The following is a 26,796-nucleotide window of genomic DNA, read 5'->3' as shown; positions in this document are numbered from 1 at the left end:
TGTGACATTCCCCAGGGTATAACCTGGACTGCTGTGTCCCCTCAATTCTCTAACCTGGAATGCCTTTTACACTGCTTTGCTGTGAGAACAGCCATTTCTGGTCTGCTCACACATGACCTCCAGCAGGTAAATTACTCCCAGCTATACTGTCTGAATGCTAAAGCCAGCCACTCACAGAGAAGAGAAGTGAGGTTTTTACTCACGAAAGCTTATGCCCAAATAAATCTGTTAGTCTTTAAGGTGCCACCAGACTCCTTGTTGTTTTTGTAGATACAGACTAACACGGCTACCCCCGATACTAGCCACTCACAGCGTACACTGCAGGGCGACACCAGCAAGCTCCCACCCCGGTTTTATCCCAGTAATGTGCATCTTACATTGCCCAGCATCTTCCTGGACAACACAAATGTCTGTCATTTCAATAATCTGAAATTATATTCACACATCTTGTTATCTCAAGTGAAGGTTCCCAAACACTTCAGTCCAAACACACTGGTGTAGATAAAACAGCACAACAAGTTTATTAACTACAGAAAGAAAGATTTTAAGTGACTACAAGTAATGGGGGGTATAAAAGTCAGAATTGGTTACAAAGACATAAAAGGTAAAACATAGACTAATACCAAACTTAATGAGCTAAGTGAATTTAAAGCAAAAAGGTCTCTCTCAGCATGTGCATACAGCAGGCTGGCGGAGTTCCCTCAGGCAGGACCTCTCCCCCATTCAAGGATGTTTCCTTTGTCTTTCATACATTGTTGATGCCGTGAGTAGAGGTGAGGGGAGAGAGGTAACTTGGGCCCATTGCTTTGTCCCTTCATAGCCCTCTCTCTTGTGCAAGAGTCATTTCCAGCTGGGGTCTGGGACCCCAAATGTCTGAGTCCTTTCTCACATGTAGATTTCTATCACTCTCGCCTTCCTTCCAAAGAATGGCGGCTTAGCCAGGTGATAGTTTATTTGCTTTAGTTGACACCTGGTTGAGGCATCAATTTGTCTTTATCTCTGAAGAACTGCTTTGTGCCTCCTTTTCTAAACTTGAAATAAGTATTGTCATATAGTAGAATCTTATAATTTCACATACAATGTTGCCACACGTATTTCACCAGGACAATAATAATCAGCAAATTATGGGTTTTCAAGTGTTCCCTTACAAGGCAGACTTCGTACTACATGTATCGTAGTTTTGCAAAAATGGAGAAGATAAGGATACAGACTGTCACAGGCATACCCTAACAGTCCTGATTTCAATGATGAGAACATGAGCTGGCATTAAACCTGAGCTAGAAAACAGGAAGTTGCCATCAGCGTCCTCTGTGCACCAAGCAAACATCTCAAACACTGGGCTCTGTTGTGTTCATAGCATGCACAGAGAGACGTTAGATAAAGAGAACCCTTGTAACTTTGTTTCTTCAATTTCAGAACACACAGGAACCCGGAAACAGAGAGAAAACCAGGCTGCTGTCTGCAAACCGACTGTGTTCTCACACTTTAATACAGAGCCCCTTAGCTGCAAGCAGGACAGCGGTACCCTCCACCCGCTCTTAAAGTGATAGCTTTCAATTCCAATGGAGTCCTTAATACACCACAGGCTCTACAGATGATCACTCCAGGTTATTGATCTGTCCATCTTACCCCCAGATGCCAGTTCACCTCCCCCATCATCCCCTATCTCTTGCCACACACCCTCTGTCCAGTTCGGCATTTCATACGCCACCACTCCCGGGGAACTGGCCTAGATTAGTAACATTCCCCAGGTTCAGAATCCCACCCACATTTGGGAGCACCTGCCACTCCCCTTGTTAATCAAGAGGAGAAGCCACAAAGAAGGAAATAGAAAACAGAACACAGTGTAAGAAAGCAGAAGCCCCCCTCCTGGTATGTTTGTGTTTTAGCAACACTCAATTTGCATCCCTGCTTATATGGGATACAGGAGCCGATGGACCCAGTGGTCCTGTATGACTGACAATCGGGTCCTATATGTATTCCTATGTTCCGGCTGCTTGAACAGAAAGCATGAATGCTTTAATCAGAGAATGCACACACATTGCATGTGCCTCGTATCCAATACTTTTTCCATAGCGGTATCCGGTTTGAGATGCTGCCTTCTCTCCAGTGTATTGGGGCCTTTGGCATCTGATCTCTTTGCTTGGGCAGTACTGAAATTTTGATGCTGTTACATTTAATTTTTCTCTTCTGCCTCCAAAGCTTTGGTCAGGACCCTTTGGGCATCTTCAGCAACATCATTTAGAATGCACTTCAGTGTGGCGTATGTGACTGGAAAAGAGCTTAATTTTTCATGGATACCGAATTGAAATATCCCACGGAAGATGCACTCAGTTAACGTCATGTAATGATTTTCAGCCTTGCCCAGAAGATATTCAATAAAATGGGTTGACATTTCTTCTTCTAGCGGAGACTTTATCACTGCCTTCAAGTCTGCAATGGGCTTCCCAACCATCTTGGAAAGGTTAACCAGGGAGTCATCATCCAAGCCGAAGTTCTTGCGGTAACTTGCCATGCAGCACCTCAGTAGACAAATATTATAAGCAAAAGAAAGATCTGGAATAGGAAGTAGAGAAAGGATGCAGGACACCAGGCCTTGTTTCCAGATCTGACTCAGCAGGGCTTCCTTCTTCCTTTCCAGGATGGGTCTGGAAATACTGGGCAGGGAAAGAAGGAAAACGTGCCTCTTGTGAGAGTCTAGCTCATCTGCCAGAGTTTCCTGCAGTCGAGGAGAATCATACTTGCCAAATTCGCATCTGGAGACAAGGAAAACCTGCGGTGAGGTCACCCCTGCTCCCTGCAACTTCGTCATGCAATCGTCTCTGATTTTCTTCAGGGTGGTCTCCTCACTGAAATTTTTCCTTCTTTTTTCATTATACAAGTCTATATCCACCTTGGAGCGCACAAAGTAAAATTTCTTTCCCATCCTTTGGATCTCCTGGGCCAGGTCAGCGTGTGTGGATTTGAACCGCTCGGAAGCAATGATAATGAAGAAATCATAGTAGGCAAAATTGACCTGCTGGAGGTAGCTGCCAGGCCGGAAACTCGGCGTCCCAATTCCCGGAAGGTCCCACAGGGTAACATTTTGGTGTTTGGGATGAGGATAAGGAGTTGGTTCCATTGTTGTTTCTGTCACATCAACCTTGGCTGCGTATTCGTCATCATCATCCAGACCCCGCATGGCATTGATGAAGGACGATTTCCCACATCCCGACTCCCCCGTGATGGCGATGTTGAGTTTCACGTTTTCCAACTGCTCTAGGGATTCCTGCACTTTAGAAACCATTTCTGAAAGATTCCCTCTTTCAACAGCGGCCATTAGCTCTTCGAGATCCTCTTTGGGAACAGTGGAGAGATTAAAATCCGTATCCTGAAATCTATCATCCAAAGCATCTCTTGCTAACGCCATCTTTCTGGGGGAAAAAAAAGAAGGATGTCAGTCAGTGTAGAAAGAAAAGGGGAAGGCAAGCTGGAAAACAGAAATTGCCATTACCAAGAACTTCATGAGTCGAGAATTGTTCCTGCTTCTTCATAATGCTATTATAATGTCAGTAGAGAGAAAATGGTTCAAGAGTAATGTTTGATTATCAGTGTCACACTGTCTGAAGTGACTCACCACTGAGAGTGCCAATCTCAGGTCAGACTGTCAGAAAACAGGGCAGACACCCCAAACTGGTCCTATATTCTATCATTAGATTTCATCAAGCCCGTAATAAATGTGAACTCCTGGATCACTATAGCAGTTGTACCATGGAGCCACAGACAGTCCCCTGAGACTCTCTGAGACTCTCCAGCCAATCTTACCAGTCAAACTGGACTTTGTGATAATGGTCCTTTATCCCAAATATCACATCACATTAGGTTACTCCCAACCCCAAAGGATACTCTCGATCTCACACCAAACACAACATTGGCAGCCAATTTCTCTAGTAAACTAAAAGTTTATTAGCTAAGAAAAGAAATGAACATTATTGAGAGGTTGAAGCAGGTAAATTACATTAACAGGTGAGTCTAAGATTGTAAATCCAAAATGACAGCAGAGATGTAGTAATCTGCTAGTTTTGCATAAGTCTCTCAGGGTACCCAAAATGATTTTGGTGATCTCTGTCCTGCATCTGGAGTGCTTCCCTGTGAGTGTTCGAACAGTCCAGAGATGCAGGATCATTCCCTCCAACCAATATTTATAGATCCTGCTCCCAGAAGAGAATCTGAACAATGTCTTCACCCACATGAGTTTTGATGAGTAGCAGCTGCAGAATGGGTTGTGAACTTCCATTGTTGAACTCAATGACTGTGGCTTTGAAGTTAACATTCTACTTCCTTTGCATACACAGGTAATTCAGTTACAGTGATATATGGGTTTAATTTTTTTACAGGTTTAAAAATTTGTATACAATTACCTGCCATTACATTTTAATAGGGATAGATAAGTGAAAACAATGCAAGTATCATTCATTAGTATTCATGAAGTTCTAACACCTGAATATACACACACTTTGATCTGGGGTTATTTAATTACAGGGTCATACATAATGTAATGTGATAGCAATCAATAGGTTTCTAGATAAGTTTGAAGACAATGCCATTAACATTCCCTTTGAACTAAACTAACACAAGTGAATTGTTGTGCACACATACTTAAACATTTCACACTTTGTTGATATTCACACACAACTCAATTGGTCGATTGTTCTGACCTAAGCTGGTCTGTCAGTGTTACAATCAGCACTCAAGATGGGGGGGCAGAGGGGGGAAAGAGAAGTGAGAACCAGGCCTAGTCTTCACTTACCGGCTGGTCCGGCGGCACGCCATCAATGTTCTGGGATCGGTTTATCGCGTCTGGTTAAGACGCGATAAATCGATCCCGGATCGATCCCGGAAGTGCTCACAGTCGGCGCCAGTACTCCAGCTCGCCGAGAGGAGTACGCGGCGTCGACGGGGGGAGACTTCCGGCCGCGTCTGGACCGCGGTAAGTCCGGACTAAGGTACTTGGAATTCAGCTACGTTATTAACGTAGCTGAATTTGCGTACCTTAGTCCGAAGTCCGGACTAAGTGGGGACCAGCCCCAAGTCATGCCTCAGAACTCTGTGGTGAAGAAAGTAACTTGTGAAGAAATAAAGGTGTTTTTTTTATTATTTCGATATTATGCATCATTTCTGAAGCAAGAAAATGAATATTTCATCAGCTGATTCTCTAAGAGCTTGGAAGAGATTTTTCTGCGCATGTTTTTCACAGGCTGGTTTGAGTTATCCCAGTTTTAATCATATTTTTTTCCCTTCCATATTAGAGGCTAGATTTTCAAAAAGCAGCACTATGGACCAGCTTGCAGTTGGAGATGGTCAGAAATTTTCCATCAAAGCATTTCTTTTTCATGGAAAAATGTTAATTTTTAAAAAAAAAATGTGTTGGGAAAAATCTAAATTAAATGTTTCACTATTAAATTTTGCATTTCTGCCTGAGCAGTCATGACTGAGAGCTGTAGTTCAGTTTCTTCATTCCCCCCATTTCCCCTTACTGGCTAAACTCCCCATCCAGACTACCTTTCCCATGATGCACCACAGTCATGGGACTCCCATGATGCACTGTGCAGCTCAGGAGGACGCAGATTACTGTTGAATTTCTCCAAAATGTTTTGACATTTCCTAGCCACATTTTTTCATTCTGCAAATCTTTCCAGTACTTCAACTTTTCATCCTGATTCAGCATGACAGCAAATGCTGAAATATTGGAATTACCTGGGAGACAATTTACCTTTTTTGACCAGTTCCACTCTCAATAGGGCAAAGGCAGGGCCTCTCCACTGTTCTCAGTGGGATCTGAATCTGTTTAAAAACTGGCTCTTAAGGCATAAATATTCTAGTGGGCCTCTGATCTCGACTGCCTTGTTTTTAGTGCCTGTTTTTCAGAAGTGTGGAGTGGCTCATAGCCTCTGAAAATCAAGTTCCTTGAAGAACTCTCAAGCTAGGTACCCAAACATTAAGGCATTCAAGGTCAGGCAGTGTCCATGTCTTCAAATGAAAGCTTAAATGCCATATTTTGAACTCAGTTACTCGAGTGAAAACCAGGAACTACCACACCCAGTGACTCCAAATTCACACTGCCATCTCTGAGGAGGGAGGACACTCATTCTAGTCCAGAAGCTCCGATGTGCCACACAAATTTGGTGGCCTCACAATTGCATTGTTGAAAATTATTAACATCATAAATAAAGTGTCTAGAAAGATCTGTTTGCATTGACAAAAAGAATCTCACCAAATTTTAAATTTCCTGCGCGAATTTTGTTTCCTTTATTGTGGGTCTTTCATGGATTGATCCTCAGCCCTGTGAGGCAAGGAAGATTTAATGAAGGTTTTTTTTAATGTAATTATCATCATCTTTATTACAGAAGCTCATAGAGGCCCCAACCAAGATCATGGGCCCCAGTGTGCAGAGTACTGGACAAAATTAGCAAGAGACAGTCTCTGTCTCTAACAGTTTACAGGCTAAATAGACAACACAAAGGAAGGATTCTTCTCCACATTTTGCAATGGGTAAACCGAGGCACAGAGAAATTAAGTGACCTGCCCAAGGTCACATTTAGGCTATGTCTCCACTTACACTGCTACCGTAGCACAGCTGTAGAGACAAGAATCCTTCCATCAACCTAATGCTGTTCTCTGCTTCCACATTGTCTATACCAGGGCTTATGTCAGATTAACTACATTACTCTGGGGTCTGGCTCTTTCACACCGCCATTAGTTAGTTAGTCATGTCCTCTTGCTCAAGCAATTCAGCAACTCACATGTAGCCTTAACTGAGCTCCCAGCTGGGAGAATGAGGAGAACAGGCCAAACAATACCATAAGAGGCCAAACCATTCCACAGATTTCGTCCACGGTCCGCTTTGTGCGGGCTCTCTTTCCATTAAGTCTCACATGTTGAACAGTATACGACAATAATTTTGGATCAAATATAAAGCCCAACAGAGCCCTCCAGAAAGCAGAGTCAGGATTTTCCTCTTTGTTTGCCATATAAAACACACAAAAAAGGAAAATCCTGCCTTCTGTCTCTTTATCTATACAATAGACACCCTCAGGGTATCTGCCTTCCCTACAGTGACAGGTCTGTGGATTATGTTGTGGTTATCTTGAAGTTGTCCCTTCTTATTCCAGGGCTTTCTTGCGAATTCTCTTTGCATCTTCGGCAACTTGATCCAGGAAGCTTGACAGTATGGAATATGTGGTAGTGAAAGACAACGCTGCTACAGCTACGGTGCTAAACACTGATACCAGCTTAAAGTGACGTTCAAATAACCTGGCGATGCCGCACCCAACACTGACACATTTCTTCAGTAAGAAGCCCCTGGTGAGTTCTTCCACCTGCGGCGATAGGATAACAGCCTTGAGCTCTGTGACGGGCTTTGCAGCCTGCCTGGCAAGCTTAGCCAGGGAGTCATCATCAAGGCCAAATCGCTTGTAGAAGGCAATCATGGAGACCAGCAGGATTCCAATGTCACACGCGAGAGAGACTCTCTCAAGGGGAACAGCATTGATACAAGCTGACACCAGGGATATTTTCCATAAATGCTTCTTCAGGGCAGCTTTCTTCTTCTCTATGATTTTAGGAGAGAGGTTGGGCAAGCTGAGCAGAAACACAAGTCTCTGTAGACTGGGGAGGTCCTTCTCCAGCGTATCCACCAGTAGGCGAAAATCATACTGGTCGAACTCCCAGTTGGAGAGAAGAAAGACCTGTGGGTTGGACGCCCCTTGGTGTCTCAGATGTTTCTCGGAGTTCTCCCTGATCCTCTGTAAGACACTGTCCTGACTGTAAATTTTGGGATGAGCCCTTCTTTCATTGGCCAAATCTTCATCCACTTTGCAGCGCACAAAATAGAACTTCTTCTCCATTTTTTGGATCTCCCGGGCCAGGGCAGCATGGCTGGAACGGAACCGCTCTGAGGCGATGATGATAAAGAAGTCATAGCGACTGAATTTCACCTGTTGGAGGTACCTTTCCGGCCGAAAATTCATTGCCCCAATCCCTGGCAAATCCCACAGTGTCACGTTAGGGTAGGTAGGATGCGGATAAGCAGTTGGCTTTGTTGTCATTTCTGTCACACCAGTTGGGGCAGCCATTTTGTCCTCAGTCTCCAGTCCCCGGATGGCATTGATGAAGGATGATTTCCCTGCACCCGTCTCTCCTGTAACAGCAATGTTGAGCATCGTATTTTCAAATGACTCCAGCACCTCCTGAGCTTTCAAAGCAGCTACCTCAGGGCTTCCATCTTTGAAGAGATGCATGAATTTCTCATATACTTGTATAGCTGCATTGAACAATGCCTTTGGGTCTAACTCTATATCCACATCCTTCATGAGTGCAGAGAGAGACTCCATGGACTCCATGAGAGATTTGAAAGATGTCATCTGGCCCAGAGAAGGAAAAGGAAAAAGGGAAATTTCATTCAGCGTTCGCTAGAGTTGGTCAAAACTCAGAATTTCCATTTGGCAGGAAATTCTGACATTTCAAAATTTCTATTTGTCCCAAATCAGAACAAAAAGTTCAAATTTTGAAATTTCCCATGTAACAAAAATTCCAAAACAATTAGTTGTGAAAATATCCACAGGGCTTTATTGAAATGACCTTATTTTGATAAAGTGCTTCATTTCAACGATTAATTGTAATATAAAAATAATAGATGATATAATTATTAATTAATTTTTTTAGATACCCCTTTTGATCTATCTAGTTAAAGTTTAGGGCCCTGGGTGTTTCCATTAGGAGGAGAAATTGATAGCATCCTTGCTCATAAGTCCAAATTCTTTTCATCCAGCACTCTTGATTCAAAAAACTTTCTCTAGGCTTTTCCCAGGACCCCATGACACTTCCAGGCTCTGGCTGTCTCTCTGTGTCTTGTGCTTCTCTCTCTCTCACATGTGTGCATGCTCTTACAGTATGCCTACAATAGAAACGTTACAGTGACACAGGTTCAGCTACAGAAGGGGTCCTTCCATCACAGTAGTAAATCCACCTTTCCCAAAGGGGGGAACTCGGTTGATGGAAGAATGCGTCTATTGACCTAGCAGAGTCTACACCAGGGCATAGGTTTGTTTAACTATGTCTCTCAGGGCAGTGAATTTTTCACACCCTTGAGCATCACAGCTAGGTCGACCTAACTGTAGTGTAGACCAGCCCTTAGCCAAAACAATACTGAGCTAAGTCCCTCCACCCAGTTCATAAATTCCTGAGCTAACTCAGCCCTTTGTTTTGGGAGGCAACATGTGTTTAATTATCTCTTACAGTTACCTTTGAAGGGCGGTGGTTAAACTCGTAACTTTAAAATACTTAATATAATGTATACAAATGTAAATAACATTGAAATGAAGTGCTTTGACCTTATCAAACCAAAATGTGTTGATCCTTTTTTGATCAGATATTTCAACTAAGTTGATATATCTCCACAAAGTTTTGATTTTGTCCAATCAGCATTATCCAATGGAAAACTGTTCTGTTGGGAAATTTTCCACCAGCTCTAGTGGTTTGTTTTGTTTTTGTTTTGTTTTTTTACAGGGAACATAAAATCATCAGCTCATTTTTGTAACCTACAGAACCAGGACTAGATTCTCCTCCACTGACACAGAGTTTGCAAAGTGCATCTCTGATCTCTTCACCTCTAGCATGTGCTACATTCAGGAGGGAGATGTGGGCACCAGGGAAGGACAGATGTACATTTCTGACAGGGAGAGCTCAGGTGTATGTTATGGATAGAACTTGGTACAAGTTACACCTGGAGCACTGCAACACCCTTGACCCTCACCAGTACTGCCCTCTTGTGGAGCTTCGCTGGCCAATTTCAGGCCTACTTGACAAAACAGGAAATCCTGCTTTAGCTCCACCCCCTTTTCTGAGCCAATGAGAAGACTTCTTTGGGCAGCAGAACACCCTACTGGAGCCCTCATTCCCTTCCAAGCCAGCCATGAAACTAGTGAGTCCCTCAATTCTCCATTGGACATTTTAGAAAAAGTCGTCAAATCCTTGAATACAATAACAGTGAACAGAAATATGATCTGTCCTTTGATTTTTATATCTGGCCCATCAAGATTTCAATTACTATCAATAATCAAAGGCAATCAGACAATCAAGTGCCTTTAAAATATTTGCTAACTGTATGTGTAACCCACTGGGCAATTCAATCCCCATTGCCAGCCAAGATGGGACCAACACATATGCCAAGTACTGTGGTGCTCAATGGGTGACATTCAGGAGTCAAGTGGGGGAAGGGTTGCATACTTGGTCCTGTCTTTTCTTCTTTTCACAACAAGTGTAATATTCATTTACCACACAGATGCAAGCAGAGGATGGGGGCGCTCCCTTGTGTGGGCTTGGGAGGTCGGGGGCAGAAGAATGGGAGACAAGGGATGGCTTGGAGTAATAGTGAATCATGAGGGTAGGAGCTCTGATTGCCAGAAGCTAGGACTGGATGACAGCGGAGGGTCACTTGATAATTGCCCGGTTTTATTCATTCCTCCTGAAACATCTGGCACCAAACACGCTCAGAAAACAGGATACTGGGCTAGACGGGCCATTGGTCTAGCCCAGTATGGCCAGTCTTATGTTCTAATCCGCAACCCATTAACGCTACTTTTTTGTCCTATGCCTAAAGACGTGTTAAATGGCCACTTCACCTTGAATGGTCTCTTACAACCAACATGTGTTCTACCTTGCATTTAGCTGTGGCACGGAGCCCCTTTCCCAGACTTGAAGAAAGAGCTCTGAGGAGCTTAAAAGTTTGTTTCTTTTACCAGCAGAAGTTGGTCCTATGAAAGATGTTTCCTCACCCACCTCGTCTCTATCATAAATTTAAGCATCATTGTCTTATTTTTGTCACATTTTCCCAGGTGACAAAATGTTAAAAAAAAAAAAGTCAGAGAGAGTAGGGAAATCCCCACTTTCCATCATTTTTATCCCTCTGCCTGCCATACTCATGTGTTGGATCACTCAGACAATTCAACAAAAGGGTGCCCCCCAAAAGCCTATCCATATGTCATGGAGTGTGGGGGACTCAGGGCCCTGCACCCCCCACTTCCTGCGATTCACCAAAACTCTCAGCCAGCCAGTAAAACAGAAGGTTTATTAGATGACAGGAACACAGCCCCAAAACAGAGCTTGTAGATACAGAAACCAGGGCCCCTCAGTCCGGTCCATCTTGGGGGGCAGGGAGCCCAGACCCCGGTACTGGCTCTCCCTTCGTTTCCCCAGCCAGCTCCAAATTGAAACCCCCTCCAGCCATCTCACCCAGCCACACCCCCTGGCTCCTCCTCCAGCCTTTGTCCAGTTTCCTGGGCAGAAGGTGTCACCTGGTCCCAACCCCACACCCATGTATCATCATTCAAATGAAGTCACACTCTGATATCCCACCACCATCCAGCACCAATGCAGACAGTACCAGTAAAACTCCCATGCAACATTACCAGGTTAATACTCCCTATTCCATCACACCATAACATCAGACAATGGGCCACAACCCCTCCCCTATCATCCCTTGCTCCCCAGGCAGGGGAAGCACAAACAAAACCACCCATGTGTGGGGGTGGCTGGTCCCCAAGGGAATATAGGGGGGGCCCCAAAGCTGCCTGTGCCTAAAGCTAAAAGAAGCCGTTAGTGGTTGAAGCGCGTCCAGCACCCAACAGCAAGCTCCCCTGTCATGTGGCAGCATCGTGGTGCAGCCGATCTGGGGACGTACCTTACACAGCCTGTGCTGATGCACCGTCCTTCCTGGTCCTGGCGGGCCTGGTGGGCCGGGGGGGGCAATCTTTGCTGCTGGAACAAAATCAACTGCGGGGGGAAACTCCCCAGGACTTTGCTTCAGGGGCTGAAATGAAGAGAAGGGACGGATTTTCTCTAATGAGTAAAGAGTTTTCAGTTTTAGTGAGCACGGGTCAGGGCTGAGCAGGGAGAGGTTTCTTGTAGCCTGGGGTGGAACAGGATTCGGTCCCTCCCCTATTGCGAAAAGATCCTAAATTAACCCTGTTCCGTTTTTCTGATATTTTCCCCGTTCTCTCCCCACAGCTGCAGTGTGAATCATTCCTTCCTCAGCCATTGCAGGCCCTCTTCTCTTCTCCCCAGGGCAGCCCAATAACCCCTTCCCCGGCCCTTTGCCAAGTAGAGCCTATACCTGAAACCCTGAACTCTCTGCTCCCAACCCCCGCCTGGTGCACAAAGAGACACATGGGAAATTGTTCCCCTCCCATCTGTCTCCCCACTTGGGAGATATACTGAGTTCAGGCACTGGGCGGATTCTCCACCATGTTGTGTCATCAATACACCAGTGCAAAATGAGTCCAGAATGCTGCTCTTCTAGATCACTAGAGCTGTACACCTGCTTTGCACTGGTGTGAACGAGTGTGCGAGGTGCAGGCAATGGAGAATCTTTCATCCCTCAAACTGCCCCGTCTGATTCCCAGGGAGCTTCGTGACAGGCTCAGGAAACGATCTGCATCCTGTGCTCCTGGAAACCGAAAGCAACAGGCTGAGCTGTCCCTTTCCCAGAAATGGGAGGAAGCCGGGAAGCGGGGCTGGCTCTGAGCCATCAAACTGCAAAGAAAATTCCTACAGCCCTTAACTCTTGCACGGAAACACAGGCGAGGGCCTGGCACGTAGAGCTGATCAGCCGGCAGCCACCTGACAGCAGCTCGAAAGCTTGTCTCCCTCCCCAACACAAGTTGGTCGCCAATAAATATATTCGCTCAGCCGCCTCATCTCTCTCATAAACGTTATGTAAGCGGAGAATGGTCCTGCTATTGTGGGGAACTTTCCTGGCTTCTGCTCTCCCGGCTCTGGCCCCACAGCTCTCAGCTGCAGTTTGGACCCATCCACACGGCCGGTCTGCGCTGCCCCAGCTCTCCAACTCCAGCTCTTCTCTCTCAGTGCTGCTGCCCTCCCCTTAGCTCTGCCTGGCTCAGGCAGCCCCAGCTCACACGAAGCATTGGACCATGGGCTCCTGACTCCCTCATTGGCCTGCAGCCCTATCTAGCACACCGACCTGGAGCGTTGCCCTCTCCTCATTGGCCCCAGGGTCTGTCAGTCTTGTCCTTGTCCCATGTGAAAAAATGTAAAAAAAAAAAAGGGCAGAGACAGTGGGAAAAACCCACTTTCCCTCAATTTTATCCCTCTGCTCTCCACGCCCATGTTGTTAGATCGCACAGACAATTCAACACAAGGGCTCTCCAGAAAAGCCTCCCCATAAAATCAGACAATGGGCCACAACCCCTCCCCCACCGCCCCTTGCTCCCCAGGCAGGGGACGCACAAACAGAAGCCCCCATGTGTAGGGGTGGCTGGTCCCCAAGGGAATGCAGGAACCCCATAAGCTACCTGTGCCTAAAGCTAAAGAGAACCGTTTGTGGTTGAAGTGCGTCCAGCACCCAACGGCAATCTCCCCGTCCTCTGGCAGCATCGTGGTGTGGCCAATCTGGGGACGTACCTTACGCAGCCTGTGCCGTTGCACCGTCCTTCCTGGACCTGGAGCCCCTGGTGGGTCGGGGGAACCAAACTTTGCTGCTTCTTCTGGACTTTGCTTCAGGAGCTGAAACAAGGAGAAGGGGTGGAATTTTCTCTAATGAGTACAGAGTTTTCAGTTTTAGTGAGGAAGCACGGGTCAGGGTTGAGCAGGGAGAGGTTTCCTGTATCCTGGGGTGGAACAGAATTCGTCCCTCCCATTCTGGGAACAGATGTTAGATTAACCCTGTTCTGTTTTTCTGCTATTTTCTCCTTTCTCTATCCACAGCTGCAGAGCGAATCATTCAGTCCTCAGGCATTGCAGGTCCTCTTCTCTTCTCCCCCAGGCAGCCTGGTAACCCCTTCCTCAGCCCTCTGCCAAGTGAAGCATATACCTGAAACCCTGAACTCCCTGCCCCCAACCCCTGCCTGGTGCACAAAGAGAAACGTGAAATTGTTCCCCTTCCAAGCTGTCTCCCCCTTTTGGAGATGCGCTGAGATCAGGCACTGGGCTGATTCTCCACCATGTTGTGTCGTCATTTCCACCAGTGCAAAATGGGTCCAGAATGCTGCTTTTCTGGATCACTAGAGTTGTACACCTGCTTTGCACTGGTGTGAAACAGTTCAATGTGCAGGCAATGGAGAATCTTTTATTGTGCACAGGCACAGCGAGGTGGGGACGAAGGGGCAGGTGCCTGGGGCCCCAGGGCCCCGCTCCAAGCCGCTGCCACTGCTACCAAGGTAGCAGGCAGAGCCCCGGGCCCTTTAAATTACCACCGGAGCCCTGGGCGGCGCATGCCCAGCGGTGCTGAAGGGCTGGCTGAGGGAGGCTTGGCCCCCGCCCTGCCCCTTCTTCCCGAGGCCCTGCTCCTTCTGGGGGTACGGAGCCGGCCCCCCCAACCTTGCCAAGGTATAACAAACAAAATAATGAGACCCCCAAATTCATCACAGGAGTGCAGGGGGTGAGGGGTTGCCTGGGGACAGGAAGTTTTAACGCAGGAGCATAGGGGGAGCTGGGATGGCTCAAAGCAAAGGGGGATCGCAAGGGTGGGAGCAATTGGTTGTTCCAGGGGCTGGGCCAGGAGGACAGTGAAAAAGTTGTGGTGGTGGGGGGGGAGTTTACAAAGTCTCCAAACACGTGCGTGGGTGGGGGAAGGGAAGACTTTTCCAAACATAAAAAAAACCCAACTTTTCAACTGGGAAAGGTGAAAAAGAGTTTTAATTCTTTAGAAAAATATGTATTCTGGGGTGTGACATGGGGTGCCTGGGGAAGCGCACACGGAAAATGCCCAGGGCAAGGCGGGCTGCAAAAAAAGGAGAGCAGATTCTCCCACAGCTGGTGGTTCACACTGTCGTTACATTCACCAGCCAGTCACACTTGGGGAAAATAACAGAAACTGAACAGGGTTCATCTAGGATCTGTTCCCAGAATGGGAGGGATGAATCCTGTTCCAGCCCAGGCTACATGAAACCTTTCCCTGCTCAGCCCTGACCCGTGCCTCATTAAAACAGGAAACTCTGTAATCAGGAGAGAAAATTCAGTCCCTTCTCTTGGTTTCAGCCCCTGAAGCAAAGTCTAGAAGAATTTTCCCCCAACAGCTGTTTTTGTTCCAGCAGCAAAGATTGGTTCCCCGGACCCACCCACCAGGGGCTCCAGGACCAGCAAGGACAGTTCCTCAGCACAGGCTGCATAAGGTACGTCCCCAGATCGGCTGCCCCACGATGCTGCCAGAGGACAGGGGAATTTGCTGTTGGGGGTTGGACACATTTGAACCACTAACGGCTTCCTTTAGCTTTAGGCCCAGGCAGCTTTGGGGGCCCCTTGGGGACCAGCCACCCGCACACATGGGGGCTTCTGTTTGTGCTTCCCCTGCCTGGGGGAGTAAGGGGGCCATGGGGGAGGGGATCCGGCCCATTGTCTGATTGCATGGGGAGGCTTTTCTGGGGACCCCTTGTGTTGAGTTGTCTGAGTGATCCAATACATGGGCGTGGAGAGCAGGGGGATAAAACTGAGGGAAAGGGGGTTTTCCCCCACTATCTCGGACTTTATTTTACATTTTTTTCATCTGGGACAATCTGAGAAAAGTAAGAAAATGATGGTAAATGTCAGGGGGGCTCCTGGCCCCTCACTGAAACTTAATAAGGTTTGTTTTTGGTGTCCCTCTCCCGATACCAGAAGCAAGGGGAAGGGCCAAAGAGAAATCAGGACCTTGAGACTGACTGTCCCCAGAGCCAGCCCCGCTTTCCGGCTTCCTCTGATTTCTGAGAAAGGGGCAGCTCAGCCGGTTGCTTGCGTTTTCCAGGAGAACAGGATCCAACTCGGTTCCTGAGACTGTCCCAAAGCTCCCTGGGAATCAGACCGGGGTGTTTTTGCAATGAAAGATTCTCCATTGCCTGCACCTCGCACACTTGTTCACACCAGTGCAAAGCGGGTGTACGACACCATGATCCAGAAGAGCAGCTCTAGACCCATTTTGCACTGGTGTAAATGACGACACAACATGGTGGAGAATCAGCCCAGTGCCTGATCTCAGCATATCTCCAAAAGGGGGAGACAGCTTGGAAGGGGAACAATTTCCCATATTTGGGGTCGGGAAGGAATTTTCCTCCAGGGCAGATTGGCTGAGCCTCTGGAGGTTTTTCGCCTTCCTCCGCAGCATGGGGCAGGGATCGCTAGCAGGAGGGTCTCTGCCGATTGAAGTCACTAAAAACAGGATTGGGGACTTCAACAGCAGAGTCCAGGGAAGGGGTAGGGACGGTTTTATGGCCTGCAGCATGCAGGGGGTCAGACCAGATGATCATAATGGTCCCTTCTGACCTTAAAGTCTATGAGTCTATGAGTCTATGAATCTTTGTGCAACAGGCAGGGTTTGGGGGCAGAGAGGTCGGGGTTCTAACCCAGGCTACAAGAAACCTCTCTCTGCTTGGCCCTAAGCAGTGCCTCACTAAAATAGGACACACTTTAATCAGTAGAGAAAAGTCAGCCCCTTCTCTTCGTTTCAGACATAAGAACGGCCAGACTGGGTCAGACCGAAGGTCCATCCTGTCTTCCGACAGTGACCAATGCCAGGTGCCCCAGAGGGAATGAACAGACAGGTGATCATCAAATGATCCATCCCCTGTCGCCAGTTCCCAGATTCTAGCAGACCCTGAAGCAAAGTCCTGGGGAGTTTTTCCCCCAACAGCTGATTTTGTTCCAGCACCAAAGATTGGTCCCCCGACCCACCAGGCCCTCCAAACCCAGAAAGGACGGTGCATCAGCACAGGCTGCGTAAGGTACGTCCCCAGATCGGCTGCACCATGATGCTGCCAGAGGACAGGGGAGCTTGCTGTTGGGTGTTGGACATGCTTGAAGCTAACAACTTCCTATAGCTTTAGGCACAGGCAGCTTTAGGGTCCCCCTGCATTCCCCTGGGGGCCGGCCAGTCCCACACATGGGGGCTTCTGTTTGTGCTTCCCCTGCCTGGGGGACGAAGGAGGCGGTGGAGGAGGGAAGCTGGCCTATTGTCTGATTTTATGGGTAGGCTTTTCTGGGAAACCCTTTTGTTGAATTGTCTGGGCGAGACAACACACAGGTGTGGCCGGCAGAGGGATAAAACTGAGGGAAAGGGGGGTTTCCCTACTCTCGCTGACTTCATTTTACATTTTTTCACATAGGACAAGGTGACAAAGGAAGAAAATCATGCTAAATGCCAGGGGGGCGATGGTGGGGAGAAGGGTCCTGTCCCCTAGCTGCTGAGGGCGTGTGGCACCACCAGAGTAGGGTCGAACCACGGTGACACTGCAGCTCATGCAGGGCATGGGAGACAGGCCTGGGACATGTGAGGAGCAGACGGTGAACTTACCTCACATGCCAGAGACAGCAGGTTGGGGGGTCCCCATGCCCAAAGGGTGGTGGTACTTGTTCCTTTAACCCTTACCATTTTCCCCTTATTTTGCTTACAGTTGGTTTTTAATAAGTTGTATTTGAGTTGAATGTAACGCAGGGATCAAGGGGTCAGGGAGGTGTCCGGTGCGCAGGGAGCACTCCAGGGTGGGGACACCCAAGCCCCTGGCCTAAGTGACCATGGTGAGACTGGGGGTTCAGTCCCCCCCCCCCCCCCCCAGAGATCTCGGGCCCAGCCTTGTGGGGGTTACGAGGACTCTGCTGCACAGGAGGGAGGAAGGGGAGCCCTCGAGGGCAGGCCGGCCTCCGGGTGAAGGGAGCGACCACTCAGATCCTGTTGCTGTCCGATTCCATCGGGATCATGAAGAAGCCAGGAAAGTTCCCCACAACAGCAAAACCACCCCCACTTATGAGAGACACGGTGGGTGAGCTAATATCTTGTATTGGATCAACCTGCATGGGGGAGGGAGACAAGCTTTCGAGCTGCTGTCGGGTGGCTGCCGGCTAAACAGCTCCACGTGCCAGGCACTCCCTGTGTTTCCTTGCAAGAGTTAAGGGCTGTAGGAATTTTGGTTGCAGTTTGGTGGCTCAGAATCAGCCCCGCTTCCCAGGTTCCTCCCATTTCTGGGAAAGGGGCAGCTCAGCCTGTTGCTTTCGGTTTCCAGGAACACAGGATCCAAACTGGCTCCTGAGACTGTCACAAAGCTCCCTGTGAATCAGACAGGGCTGTTTGAGGGATGAAAGATTCTCCATTGCCTGCACCTCGCACACTCATTCACACCTGTGCAAAGCAGGTGTGCAGCTCTAGTGATCCAGAAGAGCAGCTCTAGACCCATTTTGCACTGGTGTAAATGACGACACAACATGGTGGAGAATCCGCCCAGGGCCTGATCTCAGCACATCTCCCAAGGGGGGAGAAACACAGAAGGGGAACAATTCCCCATGTGTCTCTTTGTGCACCAGGCAGGGGTTGGGGGCAGGGAGTTTGGGGTTTCAGGTATAGGCTCTACTTGGCAGAGGGCTGAGGAAGGGGATACCGGGCTGCCCTGATGAGAAGAGAAGAGAACCTGCAATGCCTGAGGATGGACTGATTCATGCTGCAGCTGTGGATAGAGAACAGGGAAAAAAACGGAAAAACGGAACAGGGTTTATCAAGGATCTGTTCCCAGTAGGGGTGGGACTGAATCCTGTTCCACCCCTTTCTCAGCCCTGACCCCTGCCTCGATAAAACAGGAAACTTTAATTGTTAGAGAAGCCAGACCCTTCTCTTCATTTCAGCCTCTGAAGCAAAGTCCAGGAGAGATTTTCCCCCCAGCAACTGATTTTTCCCCAGCAGCAAAGAGGAGGACACAGGACGGTTCATCAGCACGGGCTGCGTAAGGTTCGTCCCTAGATCGGCTGCACCACGATGCTGCCAGAGGACAGGGGCGCTTGCTCTTGGGGGCTGGATGCGCTTGAACCACTAATGGTTTCCTTTAGCTTTAGTCACTGGCAGCTTTGGGGGTTCCCTGCATTCCCCTGGGGACCGGCCACCCCCACACATGGGGGGTTCTCTTTGTGCTTCTCTTCCCTGGGGAGGCATCGGGGCTGGGGGTGGAGGTTAGGGTTGCCAACCCTCCCATTTTCGCTGTAGACTCCCAGAACCGGGCTCTAGGGACATGATAGCAGTTTTCAGGTATCTAAAAGGGTGTCATAAGGAGGAGGGAGAAAACTTGTTCACCTTAGCCTCTAAGGATAGAACAAGAAGCAATGGGCTTAAACTGCAGCAAGGGAGGTCTAGGTTGGACATTAGAAAAAAGTTGCTAACTGTCAGGGTGGTTAAACACTGGAACAAATTGCCTAGGGAGGTTGTGGAATCTCCATCTCTGGAGATATTTAAGAGTAGGTTAGATAAATGTCTATCAGGGATGGTCTAGACAGTATTTGGTCCTGCCATGCGGGCAGGGGACTGGACTCGATGACCTCTCGAGGTCCCTTCCAGTCCTAGAATCTATGAATCTATGAATCTCCCGGAGGCTCCTGAAGCCAAACCGGGAGATTTTCAGCTGCTGAAAGTCCAGTGGCACAGCAGTGCTAAGGCAGGTTCTCTGCCTGCCCTGGCTCCACGCTACTCCCGGAAGTGACTGGCACATCCCTGCAGCCCCTGGGGCAGGGGGTCTCCGTGTGCTGTCCCCGCCCCGAACACCGACTCTGCAGCTCCCATTGGCTGGGAACTATGTCCAATGAGAGCTGCGTGGGTGGAGCCTGCAGGCAAGGGCAGCACATAGAGCCCACTGCTCCCACCCCAGGGGCTGCAGGCACGTGCTGGCCGCTTCCAGAAGCGGTGTGGGCCAGGGCAGGCCAGGACCCTGCCTTAGCCCTGCTGCGCCGCCGACCGGGAGCTGCCTGATGTATGCCCCGCCCGACTGGATCCCACACCCCTCAAACCTCCCACACCCGAAACTACCTCCTGCACCCCAACACCCTGCCTCACACTGAGCCCCCTCCTGCAACCTAACTCCCTCCCAGAGCCAGCACCCTCAACCCCAGTCCTCAGCCCGGAGCCCCCTCCTGTGCCCACACCCCCTCCCGCACACTGACCCCTTACCCCAGCCCTGAGGCCCCTCCCGCACTGAAGCTCTCTAAAAGTGGGAGGGCCACTAGCACCCGAACCGTGGCCCTGCCCCCCCAGGCTCCTCTTCCCCATGGCCCTGCCCCATAGGCCGCTTGTTCCCCGCAGGGCCGCCAACCTGCACTGCCCCATCCCCCGAGACCACACCCCAGTGCCACCTCTTCTCCATGAACCCTGCCCTCACACCGTCTCTTTCCCCAAAACTCTGCCCCCCACTCGCTCCTCTCCATCCCCTCTCCCCCCATCGCTCACCCTTGCGGCCGGTAAAAAGTGGGAGGGCCATGGCCCCATGGCGCCCCCGTTCCAGTGCACTGGCTGTGACCCAGAGACAGGAATAGAAACCAGGGAACCGAACTCCCAGCCCGCCCTGCTGTAACCCACCAGAGCCCGCACCATTCCCAGGCCTCAGCAAGGAATGTAGGAGCCCTGATTCCTGGTCTTTTATTGAACCCAGAATACCACCCCCGAAAGGAGAGTCTCATTTCTATTTGCATTGTTTCCCAGCGGCAGGAGTGAGAATGAGAGGTGTTTTTGTCAGCTGGGGCTGCTGGTGTTAAGCTATAAAGTGCTGATTGCCAGAAGATGGCACAGCTAGACAAGGGATGGGTCACTTGGTGATTATCTGTTCTGTTCATTCCCTCTGGGGCACCCGGCACTGGCTATTGTCGGAAGACAGGACACTGGGCTAGATGGACCTTTGGTCTGACCCAGTCTGGCCGTTCTTATGTTAATTGAGGATTCGTTCCAGGCGTCCCCGCATGAGAGCTGACCTCGACACAGGATTCAGCTGAAGGTAGAAGAGAGAGGACAAAAGTCTGTCCCATGCTATTCCCCAAGTCCAGACCCACAGAACCAAAGAAATTAAGTTGAGACTCGAAATCACAGGGTCAGACCAGGTTCAGTTTTTTGGACAGAGGAGAGATTTCAAGTATCAGAGGGGTAGCCGTGTTAGTCTGGATCTGTAAAAAGCGACAAAGAGTCCTGTGGCACCTTATAGACTAACAGATGTATTGGAGCAATACGTCTGTTAGTCTATAATGTGCCACAGGACTCTTTGTCCCCTGTTATTTCAGAAACTTAAAAGTGCTGCATTCCCCCGCACCCCCGAGATTGTCCCCGCAGACGAGCTCTCCCTGACAACGTGCTGGTGCACGCAGGTCAGCTCTGACTCCGCGGGGATTGTCTCCCCCCTTGTTCTGTGCAGCACAGCGCCCCCCAGCACCACGCTGGGACATCAGGTAAAGCATTGACTCCGCGGGGAGATGACACTCGACTGTGCCCCTCCCCCTGCTCCCTGCTGCACAGCGCCGGGCTGGACAGTGGGGTCAGCACTGAGGGGCACACGGCCTCTCCTGCCACCCAGAACACAGACCCTGCAGCAGAGCCCCCCACAGTGTCACACTGGGGCACTGCCAGTCAGTTTATGTGGAAATGAACCCTTCCCTGCTGGCCACTCTGAGAAGTTATTAGATTATTTGACTTCTTGCAATTTGTAACCAAAGATCCTTTTCTTACAACTCAGTGGGTTTTTGTGCGCACTAATAAGAGAGATCTCTATATGTTTACTGTGTGCAGGTTAATAAATTGTCTCCGGGCACAAAGTACTGATCATGGCTGGAATTGGTGTTTCTTTCCCCAGGAAAATGGCAGGTACAAGAACTCTCTGGGCTGATTTATTTTTAGAAAGGGGCAGTCACCTTAGTGGCCTGTCCCAGGAGGAATCTGAAGAATTCCAGGCTGCTGTCCATGCAGGAAACCTCACTGAAGCCATCGCAGTGGTGAAGAAATCTGATGCGTTGTTAAAAAACACCCAGCTCGATGTTGCCATCACCGGAGAACAGGGCTCTGGCAAGTCACCTTTCATCAATGCCATCAGAAGCCTAGCTGACGATGATGAAGGTGCAGCTGAGACCGAGGTGATGGATTCAGCAAAGGAGCCAACTCCTTATCCACATCCCAAGCACCCAAATGTCACAATGTGGGACCTGCCTGGGATCGGGACGCCAAATTATCCAGCAAACACATATGTGGAGAAGGTGGATTTTGCTCGCTATGATTTCTTCATCATTATCACAGCAGTGCAGTTCCGAGAGTCAGATGCCAACCTGGCCCAGGAGATACAGAGGATGGGGAAGAAGTTTTACTTTGTCCGCTCCAAGGTGGACATGGACTTGTGCTGTGAAAGAAAAGGAAAAACGAAGGTCAAGGAGGAGACAGTCGTGCAGACAATCAGAAATGATTGCATCAGGAACCTGCAAAAAGCAGGCATCCTTTCCCCACAGGTTTTTCTGGTGTCGAGATGGGACTTTGAGAAGTATGATGCTTCCCGACTTCAGGAGACCTTTTCGAATGAACTCGACACTCACAGGAGACACGCCATCTTTCATGTCCTGCTCAGCACCTCTGAACAACCCTTAAACTGGAAGAAAGAGGCTGTGGAGCAGCAGATCTGGAAGCAAGCCTTTAAGTCAGGCGCTATTGCTACTATTCCTCTCCCGTTTCTCTCTGTTTGGTGGGATGTTGGCATCTTGGTGGATAACATGACCGAGTTCTGTGAGAGCTTTGGCCTGGACGACTATTCCCTCAGAGCCCTTGAAAAGCCCACGGGCAAGTCTGGTGAGCTGAAGACTGTGATAGAATTCCCGCTGGCCAAAGATAGATCAAGAGATCAGGCTTTTGAACTTCTGGAAGAGGCTACAGGGCAGGTTATGATGATAGCTAAGTTTTTCATCAGCATGATTCCAGGGATTGGTACTGTGATAGCAGCAGTGACGTCTTACAGAGTCACGGGCAGATTGCTCTGTACTTTTGTGGCTCGAGTTGCAGAAGATGCTCAGAGAGTCCTGAAAAGGGCTTTGGAGAGAGCAGAAAAAACAGATTAACAACAGCCACAAAAGAGCAACGTACCTGATGGCAGCTGGAGATCAGAGCCAGCTGGTAGGGAGGTGACATTACCCTTCATTCTCAAATACAGTGCTAAAAAGACACTGTCAAAAAAGATCTCCAGAGTTTGGTGTGTTTTAAAAACAAATATTCTTTTCTAATGTAGGGAAATGGGTAAAATTGAGGTAAAGGTCTCTGATCCCACAATTTCTGTTAAACACCCCAAAAGGAAAGTTGAAGGAGACTCAGAACAAATACCATGTAACAAAACTTTGCTCTGTGTTATTTAGTAATAATACCTGACACAGTTTTTAAGACATTCTCCAGTTTTCATTATTTAAGCAGCTGGGGCCACACCCTCATATGGCGTAAAGTTAGTGTAACTTTCACAGATTCATAGCTTCCAAGGTCAAAAGGGACCATTGTGATGATCAAGTCTGATCTCCTGCATAACACAGGCCAGAGAACTGCCCCAGGATAATTACTAGAGCAGATCTCTTAGAGAAACATCCAGTCTTGAGTTAAAAATCTCCAGGGCTGGAGAATCCGCCACAACCCTTGGTAACTTGTTCCAGTGCTTAATCACCCTCACCGTTAAAATATTTTGCTTATTTCCAACTGGACTGACGTCAAGATCTGGCCTTTTACTTTTTGCAGCTCACCGAGTCACTTTCTTTCTTAGGCTCTCATGCGCTCGCACATGTTTGGCTGCCATGTGTGATGTTTGGATGCCACCAAAGCAGAGAAATCTTGAAATCCAAACCAAACTCTTTGCCTTGATTAACGTGCTTCACACAATCTCATGAACCCATTCTATAGGGATTAGGGTTTGACATTTTTGTAAAATGAACCACACCTAAATTTCAGCCCTGAAGTGGCTGAAAATCCATCGATGTTTAAGGCCAGAAGGGACCCTTAGGATCACCTAGTCTAACCACCTGCATCACAAAGTGTCCCTTTGAGGAAAGTTTAACCTTTCCTGTGAACACAGAGAACAGTGCAGAGCTCCCACTAAATATGGCCCTGACTTGCAGTGAAGTCAAAGGGATTTCCAGTGTAAGTGAGCACATACCAGAATCTGGACCTAAGCAACTAGCAGCCAATATACTAGTCCAGGAAAGCTATCAGAACAGAGCGACCCCCGGATATCTCTCCTGTGATTGGAGTTGTAGTTAGTTGCTTGTTTTTTCACGCTGAGTTTTGGTTTTCCTGGTGTCCAAGAATCACTTTCATGGCTCAGGCTAACCTGGGGTGTGTGGATTGTAATCACATTGTGTTGGGCTCAGATGGTGGTTGGCTCATGTCCCGCTACACACCACCCACGACACTACTGATGTGCACCGTATTTCATAGTCCGTAACCAGTGTCTGTCCTGGGGCCGGTCTGTGCTGGGAAGTTACATAGCGTTAGAACACGTGGTAACCAAACGCTCAGGCCCTGATTCCCATTGACGTTAAGGACATTTTGCAGTGATCTGGCAGTGGGAAGAGGCCAGAGCCTTAGCCCTGGTCTACACTGGGGGTGGGGGAGAATCTAAGATATGCAACTTCAGCTTCGAGAATAGCATAGCTGAAGTCGACGTATCTTAGATCGACTTACCTTGCATCCTCACGGCGCGGGGTCGAATGCCGCCGCTCCCCCGTCAACTCCGCTTCTGCCTCTCAGCAGTGGTGGAGTTCCGGAGTCGACGGCAGAGCGATCGGATAAATCGATCCCCGATAGATCGATCACTACCAGCCGATCCGCATTTAGCAGTATGTTCGCTGGATATGATTAACCAACATGATGTTAGGGGTAATCACGTCCCGCTAGCATGATATTAAAGACGTGGTGTGTGAAAACATAGCCATTTTCATCATGCTCACAAATAGCTCACATTGGCTAAGTGTTTTTCTGGATCTCTTTGAAGATACCTCACTAGAATTACCTGGACTATCTGGTGAGTCAGTGACTACAAAAAAGCTGAACTTTACAATCCTACTTGCTTGTCGTCAAAAGATTTTGAAAATTGTGGCTGTCTGATTTTACAGCGATTGCTGCTTTTGCAAATGTGATATAAAATGGTTTGGAAATTCTGCTTCCACCTTCTGCATAATTAGAAGGGCAAATACCTGCAGTTTGTGTTACGACAATAAAGCTTCTCTATGGTTAAGCTTCTACCTTGCATTTGATGTGAATCTTCTTGCTGAATTGTTTTCCCAACCTTTATCCACCGTTTTGGTTATTCCACCCTTTTAAATTTACCTGCAAGAAAACTCTGATTTCCCAATTGGAAAGCTTCATTTGGGGATTTTTCCTGCAGGAAATTCCTATTTTTCCAGGCTGCTCCAGGCAGTGGACATTTCTACCCGGCTTGGAAATGGCTTACCTACCAACAACATGGGTACATCACATATGAGGTTGGGGGATGGAGACACCAGGGCAAAGGAAAGGGCTTTCTTTAAAGAGGATTTAGTGGTGAAGGTGCTGATGGGCTAGGAAGAAAGCAGGGAACGGGATTGGGGACAGGGTGGATTTGGAAGGACCTTGGGGGTGGGGTAGGGAAGAGGAGAATGGAGGCAGAGGAGAAATGGAGCATGGAGAGAAGCAGGTGCTTCCATCTTCGAATGGAGCCACATCCTTCATTTCACAAACAATAATGGCCCATTCCTTGAACCCCTGGAGATACATTCCCCATGGAGCCCAAGCAGAGAATTTGAACACATGTAAGGGACTTATTGGGTTGGGACGGTGTCTCCTGTGCTGCATCCGGTTCCCCCTGCTGCATGGCCACCAGGGAGACCAGAGACCCAGGGGGTTGGCCCAAGTCTCAGAAGGGGATGCTTGCTTCTCCAGCACTATGCCACACACCACGGTAGCCTGCATTAAGGTTTGCAGCCTTGTGCTGGAGCTGCTGATCATGACAATATCCATTTTGTCATCTAGACAACTGATGCTAGAGGTGCTCAGAAAACTGGGATTTCTCCCCTCAGGAGTAGGGTGACCAGAGAGCAAGTGTGAAAAATCGGGACAGGGGTGGAGGGTAATAGGCATCTAGAAAGAAAAAAGCCTGAAATATCGGGACTGTCCCTCTAAAATCAGGACATCTGGTCACCCGACTCAGGAGCCCCCTCAATCCCTTTGTACTCCCTCAATATCCCCCCTCAGGAGCCCCCCCAATCGTCCATCAGAAAACCCCACAAAATAGCCTCCCTCCCCCCCCCAGGAGCCTGAAAAATGGTTCCACTCATGGCAGCAAGGTCCCCTCATGGCTAGGCAGGGCATAGCAGTTGTCTCCCCATACGACACCGCCACCAAAGGTCGCTCCATTGCTTTGGTAGTCTCTCTTCCCATGACCTGGCCTTGCAGCCAGGTGTAACAATGTGGCCTTTGGCAGGGACACTATAAGAATTTCAATTCAGGACAAATTGCTTAGAACAGGGCAGTCACAGCTGCAGGCTGGGGGTCCTTCACTACTAAGGCACCAAACCAGCCAAGAGAAAGTCAGAGAGGAGTTCCATTTTACCCCACTGGCTAACCAGAAGTCATACAAGCAGTTCCCTCAGATACTCCAGGTCCCTTTTATCACCACCAGCACCACTCCTTATGGGGATGAACGGTTGTGAAAACCAATACCCCAGTAAAAGAATAAAGGTTCTCCCGATCCCAAATGACCAAGCCCCAGACCCAGGTCAATGTACAAGTCAGATCTTACCCACAAATCAGGCTGTTGCCAATCCTATAGAATCTAAAATCTAAAGGTTTATTCATAAAAAGAAAGAAATATAGATGAGAATTAAAATTGACTAAATGGAATCAAATACGTACAACAATTGCAAAGTTCTTAGTTCAGGATTGTTTCAGGCTTGATGGGATTCCTGCTGATTTAAACCAATCAGGTCTCTGGAGTACAAACATCCGAGCCTGGATGGGTCGTTCAGTCGTTTGTTCAGAGCTTCAGTTTC

General features: G+C 48.6%; 2 protein-coding genes across 11 annotated transcripts; one reads left to right on the top strand and one right to left on the bottom strand.

The window, feature by feature from the left end:
• Positions 1 to 496: 496 nt before the first annotated feature.
• Positions 497 to 13,752, bottom strand: LOC103305680 (interferon-inducible GTPase 5-like). 5 transcript variants are annotated; one of them, XM_024113327.3, is made up of 3 exons: positions 13,459 to 13,740; positions 11,720 to 11,848; positions 497 to 3,413 (listed from the first exon to the last, which is right to left on the bottom strand). In XM_024113327.3, exon 3 carries the CDS (start codon positions 3,407 to 3,409, stop codon positions 2,177 to 2,179), a length of 1,233 nt encoding a protein of 410 aa, XP_023969095.2. In that variant the 5' UTR covers positions 3,410 to 3,413; positions 11,720 to 11,848; positions 13,459 to 13,740; the 3' UTR covers positions 497 to 2,176. The 5 variants fall into 5 exon arrangements, with proteins under 5 accessions (XP_023969095.2, XP_005313107.2, XP_023969094.2 ...); XM_024113326.3 differs by lacking the exon at positions 497 to 3,413 and adding an exon at positions 3,922 to 8,402 and having other exon boundaries at positions 13,459 to 13,751; XM_065574000.1 differs by lacking the exons at positions 497 to 3,413; positions 13,459 to 13,740 and adding exons at positions 3,922 to 8,402; positions 12,600 to 13,432.
• Positions 13,753 to 14,867: 1,115 nt separating this feature from the next.
• On the top strand, positions 14,868 to 25,011 carry LOC101954072 (interferon-inducible GTPase 5-like). Of its 6 annotated transcripts, none has more exons than XM_065573992.1 (5): positions 14,868 to 15,167; positions 16,476 to 16,748; positions 17,130 to 17,779; positions 18,637 to 18,739; positions 21,545 to 25,011. In XM_065573992.1, the coding sequence occupies exon 5, from the start codon at positions 21,580 to 21,582 to the stop codon at positions 22,849 to 22,851; it is 1,272 nt and encodes a 423-aa protein (XP_065430064.1). In that variant the 5' UTR covers positions 14,868 to 15,167; positions 16,476 to 16,748; positions 17,130 to 17,779; positions 18,637 to 18,739; positions 21,545 to 21,579; the 3' UTR covers positions 22,852 to 25,011. The 6 variants fall into 6 exon arrangements, with proteins under 6 accessions (XP_065430064.1, XP_065430063.1, XP_065430067.1 ...); XM_065573995.1 differs by lacking the exon at positions 17,130 to 17,779 and adding an exon at positions 20,718 to 20,762 and having other exon boundaries at positions 14,871 to 15,167; positions 21,609 to 25,011; XM_065573994.1 differs by lacking the exon at positions 17,130 to 17,779 and adding an exon at positions 20,642 to 20,762 and having other exon boundaries at positions 14,871 to 15,167; positions 21,609 to 25,011.
• Positions 25,012 to 26,796: the final 1,785 nt, after the last annotated feature.

This window comes from Chrysemys picta, chromosome 20 (genome assembly GCF_011386835.1).
Source record: "Chrysemys picta bellii isolate R12L10 chromosome 20, ASM1138683v2, whole genome shotgun sequence".
NCBI lineage: Eukaryota > Metazoa > Chordata > Testudines > Emydidae > Chrysemys > Chrysemys picta.
This window is presented reverse-complemented; position numbering and strand designations above follow the sequence as displayed.

Coding starts and splice junctions, on each gene's coding strand:
- LOC103305680 (XM_042846936.2), bottom strand. CDS start 8,402: ATGACATCTTTCAAATCTCTCATGGAGTCCATGGAGTCTCTCTCTGCA.
- LOC101954072 (XM_065573991.1), top strand. CDS start 21,580: ATGGCTGGAATTGGTGTTTCTTTCCCCAGGAAAATGGCAGGTACAAGA.